This window comes from Nicotiana sylvestris, chromosome 8 (genome assembly GCF_000393655.2).
Source record: "Nicotiana sylvestris chromosome 8, ASM39365v2, whole genome shotgun sequence".
NCBI classification, from domain to species: domain Eukaryota; kingdom Viridiplantae; phylum Streptophyta; class Magnoliopsida; order Solanales; family Solanaceae; genus Nicotiana; species Nicotiana sylvestris.
The window spans coordinates 223,466,011-223,471,633 of NC_091064.1; the positions used below are offsets into that span (position 1 = coordinate 223,466,011).

The window sequence follows — 5,623 nt, forward strand, 5'->3', positions numbered from 1 at the left end:
TGGAGAATGATTGACTAGTAACTTTACTAACCCTATTGAGGGATTCGAGGCCGTAGATTGACTAATCTCCACCCTCACGTGCGACTCTTTTTTTGACGATAAGATTAGATTATTAATTTTATTATCCTACATATTATATTAATACTAGTAATAATTAATACTCTGTAGTAAGTAATTTATTTATTTATTACTCGTAGAAGACTCTACAGTTCATCTTGACACCTGTGCCACCTCCTTAATTAACTTTTCTCTTCTCCTTTAATAATCGCCGACTGTTGCATTGGCCAATCAAAGTTTTTTTCTTTTTTTTTTTCCTTGAAAAATTAATAACGGAATCCTTTATGATTTTTTCTTTGCTTTAATGATGATACTGCAACTTTAATCAAAAGGGATTTGACTAAAAGTGCAGCTATATGCTAGCATCAATAATTTTTTATGGTTGTAAATTCGTATCCAAGAAAATCACAACTTTTTTTTAATAAATAAATGCCACAGTAATTATTTAGTTTTCAATAAATTTTCCTCCAAATATTTCTACTGATTATAGAAGGTAGTTCATTTAAAGATAATCTATTATTTCTCCTCTTGTTGGACAAAATATATAATATCACGTGAAAGCTTATAATAGAGATTAATTTTTGTTATAGAGTTAAAGTTAAAAAGGGAAGAATAAGGAACCATTTGGATTTTAGTAGTGTTAGGTTACTGGATTCAAACCAAAAATTGAGACAAGGGAGGATGTTTTATTTGAAGGGAAAATAACACTGTATATCCGCTTTCAAAATAATAGTCGAAAAATATATATTTTTGTATATATATATATATTATGTATTTTATATACAAAAAATTATACATTTTTTCGATTGTCGAATGTAAATAATTTTCGAAGCTGGGCGAAAACTAATAATACACCTAATCGGGAACATTATCAGGTCACCTTTATTTATTACACGCTCGTAAAAGATCATCTGTTTTATTTTTAATATTACAAAATCAAATATTATGAAAGAATACATGTAGATATTTTTTGATAATGTGATATTGTGAATATTATACTATAGTGTATATAAGTTAAACTCATTATTTATGATTAAGGAATATTATTAACTTATTATTACTACATTTGACTTGAATTATATACATATATAGACACATAAATATAAACAATTTGCTAAGTGTGTATCAACTGTCAAACTGTAAAAAACATAAAACAATGAAGTTGGGGTTAAAGTTCGTTAAGATTCTAAACGATATATAATTAAAAATGCAATTAAAAAATTAATCACAATCAGTGACAAAGATGTAATCCTCTCTATGCGTCTTAAATGATTCCCTAATCCCTACCATCCTCTATTATAAAATTCCCACTTCCTTCTCCTCCTTTTTCCACACTAATCCACTAGAATATTACACCATTTCTTCGTTGCCGGCCATAGCCACAATTTCCATAACTTTTTTCGCTCTCTGTGTACTGTGTACTGAATTCTTTTCAGTACTCGCTAAAGCAGAGAAAAATCGCAGGCCTAGTTTCTAATAGTGTTACCTTTTTGGGGGTTCTGAATCACTGCTAAAGTTCTAGGGTGGATATACTGCTACGGCTATCGCATCAACAACAGTCAACAACTACTGTTTTTTTTTTGTTTGTCAATTTATGGTTTATGGACCACTAGTACTGCAAAAAGTTGGTTTCTGTGAAAGCAATTTGTGGAAAGGAAAATCAAGTATAGTAGTAGTAGTATACCACTGTATATCACAGAGAGAGCGTGAAAATTAATCAGTCGCAAAAGAAGAAGAAAAATGCTTGAAACGGTTAAGTACCTGATTGGCTCCGCCGGCCCTAGCGGTTTCGGTTCCAAATCCACCGCTGAAATTGTCACCGAACAATCTCCTGATCTTCGCTCCGTCACCGCTATTATCACTGGTAAGATATTAATCAGTACTATTCGAAATTTAATCATTTCATACGAAAAAAATGATTATATCATCATGTGATTTGTGCAGGTGCTACGTCAGGAATTGGAGCGGAAACAGCGAGAGTATTAGCCAAACGCGGTGCTAAGCTGATTTTACCGGCTCGTAGCTTAAAAGCAGCTGAAGAAACCAAAGCTCGTATTATCTCCGAATCGCCGGGCGCGGAGGTTATCGTTATGGCTCTCGATCTTAGTTCTCTCAGTTCCGTTCGGAAGTTCGTTACCGAATTTGAGAGTCTGAAATTTCCTCTCAATCTTCTCATGTAAGTACTACTTCATTCAGTTTAGCTTTTTTCGATCAACTATATATATTTATTAGTATTAGTTTTAATTTTTAAACTTATTTTTTAGGTTCACGTTTTATCTGTTTGATTGCAGAAACAACGCCGGAAAATTCGCTCACCAGCACGCCATTTCTGAGGACGGAATTGAGATGACTTTTGCTACTAATCACCTAGGTAAAGCCATTTGATAAACTAAACCGTTTTCTTTTTCATTTACATGCATGTGATGAATTTTTTAAAGCCGATTATATTATTTTCTATTTCTTTTTCGTTTAATTTGTGTGCGCATAATTACAGGCCATTTTCTTTTGACGAAGCTGTTACTGAAGAAGATGATCGAGACGGCCAAAGAAACCGGCATTCAAGGAAGGATAGTGAATGTGTCGTCAAGCATACACGGCTGGTTTTCCGGCGACTCGATTCAGTATCTCCGACTGATCACTAAAGACAAAAGGTGAATTTTATTCATATCTCTGTTGCTATCGCTTTTGAAAAATGAGGAAAAGTACATTACGTTACTTTTATAGGACTTTGTACTGAATTAAATGCATTATTGGTACGAGACAATATAGGATTTTTTGTACCACGCATTCACTTTTTTTTCGAAAACGAAATCACATTTTATGTCTTTATAAGTGTTTTAGTGGGCATTTGGACATAAGAATGGTAAAATTTTAAAATAAGCAAAATTTTTCTTCAATAAAAATGATATTTGAATATTTAGTATTGTGTTTAAACATGTCTTTATAAGTGTTTTAGTGGGTATTTGGACATAAGAATTGTAAAATTTTAAAAAAGCGAAATTTTTCTTCAATATAAATGGTATTTGAAAATTTAGTGTTGTGTTTAAACATGAATATAATTTTGGTTGATTTTTAAATTTTTAAGAGTGATATGAGTGAAAATTTTGAAAAATAAACTTTTTGAAGTTTTTTAAATTTTCAAAAAATTCTAAAATTCATCTATTGAAAACTTTATGGTCAAATACTGATTTTAAAAAAAATTAAAATATTTCAAAAAAAAAAGTAAAAAAAAATTCATATCCAAAGGAGATTTTGAAGTGCAGTCCAATTGAAAGGACAATCTGTGCACAAGGGTGTGATTTTGACAGCTTCCATCAGCATGAATCTTATTTGTAGAGTTAGTCGATACCGCATATATTTGATAGAATAGTTGAAATACGCATATGTTGATTTGAATACCAATGTTTTAAAGTAAACATAAAATAATATGACGTAGTTTATGGCAAAACATTATCGCATCCATGGTAATTAAAAAAAATACTATATAGTCATATATTTTGTGCAAAATTTTAAACATACATAATTTGTGTTAACAAGTTTGACTTTATTATGAAAGAGTGTAATTTGTCTTGGTCTATGGCAGTCAATATGATGCGACACGTGCATATGCTCTCTCGAAGCTGGCTAATGTTTTGCATACCAAGGAGCTGGCTCAGATATTGAAAGTAAGTCCAAGATTTTCTCTCCTATTTTATTGAAAAAAAAATGTTATTTATTGTTTTAGGAAAAGTGAAATTTGTTGCCTTGCCTCTGATTCTTTTGGAAGACTGAATTATTGTTGTGTTCAGATACTAGAAATTAATATTATCTGTCCTTTTTGTCTTGTAAATGTTGCAGAAAATGGGGGCAAATGTGACAGTCAATTGTGTTCATCCTGGGATTGTTAGAACTAGACTGACTAGAGAACGCGAAGGCCTTCTCACTGGTATGTTAAATACTCCCCTACCTTTCTTTTTTCATCAACCATGAAATATAATTATAATACTCAGTAAAATCGCCTCGTTTATTTCATAATTTTTTATAACGGTGGTATACGAACTAGTCCTCCGCACTTCTGATTACGTTATTAGATGTCTGATATCTTCCTCAAGTACAAATATTGGTTAATTTTGTCTACCAAAGGCCAGGTAGATAGGAAAAGATCATCCAACATTTTTTTGTTATTATTGGAATTTAAATCCCAATCTTTTATAGTTTTACAACTTCATAGATCGCTAAGATACATCCTTGGATGCTAGTTCAAATAAAAAAATTGTAGGCTTCCTTTTGAATATCATCAGTTCATTTGGTTAAAAAGATTTCTTTTTTGAAAAATCAAGGCGAAATATTTACAAAACCTAATACAACTTAAATTTAAGTTTTCACAATAAATAAGCCAGATGCTATTTAAACTAATTTCTAAAAAAAATAATACTTGTATGTACCTTTTTTTTCTTCACAAAATTGTTTTCCAGAGTCTAGTCTTCAGTAACTAATCTGAAACTAAATCAAATGTTACCTGAGTATTCAGATAGGGAATAGGGTTGAAATAGTTATGTTTCATAAGACGAAACAATTTTTTTTACAGTTGTCAAATAAGCTAGTGCCTTACTCTTACAAAAATAGAGGATGTCTCGTTTTCATAAACTATAACCCCATTACTCATGATACATTTTTTTTAATAAATGCAGATTTGGTGTTCTTTTTGACTTCAAAACTTTTAAAGACTATTCCACAGGTAATTTTTCTCCTGTTCGATCTCTCCTCATATATCCTTTAGTAGGCGTTTGGCATGGTTTGGTTGAGATTTGAAAAAAAAAAATAGTATTTCAAGTTAAGTTGAAAAGGGATATTTGGAAGTTGATAAGTAATATTTTGCTCCAGTATTAATGATCGGATTAAATTGTAGAAAATACAATATGTTTGGTTGAGATTTGAAAAAAAAATAGTATTTAAAGTTAAGTTGAAAAGGGATATTTGGAAGTTGATAAGTAGTATTTTGCTCCAGGATTAATGATCGGATTAAATTATAGAAAATAAAATATCGTCAAATTCATTGAATAAATAAAGTATGATTACTTATATACTGTTCGACATCTCCATGATTCAGGCAGCTGCGACAACTTGCTATGTGGCAACTCATCCAAGACTTACAAATGTGAGTGGAAAATATTTTGCAGACTGTAATGAAGTTTCTTCTTCAAAATTGGGTTCCAATTTAACAGAAGCAGCACGCATATGGTCAGCTTCTGAGATTATGATTTCTAAAAATTCAAATGCACATTTAGATCCATTGGAGACATTGCTCTGAAGCTCTCTCTCAAAAAAAAAAAAAAAATCGGCGAAGGACATAATATTGTAGTATTTTTGGTATTATGAGAGATTAGTGAGTTCTTGTATAAAGAGAAATTTTTTTGCGATAATATAGCAGGATATATATATACAAAAAATCTAGGAGTATGTTCGCATAGTAATTAAGCTAGATAATTTAATATGTACATTGGTTTATTTTCTTCGTATATGTAAGTTTGTGAAGTTTAATTTGAAGCTTACCAATAGTAAAATTTCTGATTGGCAGTTTATTTTA

The 5,623-nt window shown here is 30.7% G+C and overlaps 1 protein-coding gene across 1 annotated transcript; it reads left to right on the top strand.

Moving 5' to 3' along the window:
• The first annotated feature begins 1,388 nt into the window (after positions 1-1,388).
• On the top strand, positions 1,389-5,623 carry LOC104211193 (short-chain dehydrogenase TIC 32 A, chloroplastic). The gene is made up of 8 exons (XM_009760205.2): positions 1,389-1,921; positions 2,002-2,233; positions 2,349-2,428; positions 2,552-2,708; positions 3,641-3,722; positions 3,895-3,982; positions 4,728-4,774; positions 5,147-5,623. Exons 1-8 carry the CDS (start codon positions 1,798-1,800, stop codon positions 5,345-5,347), a joined length of 1,011 nt encoding a protein of 336 aa, XP_009758507.1. The 5' UTR covers positions 1,389-1,797; the 3' UTR covers positions 5,348-5,623.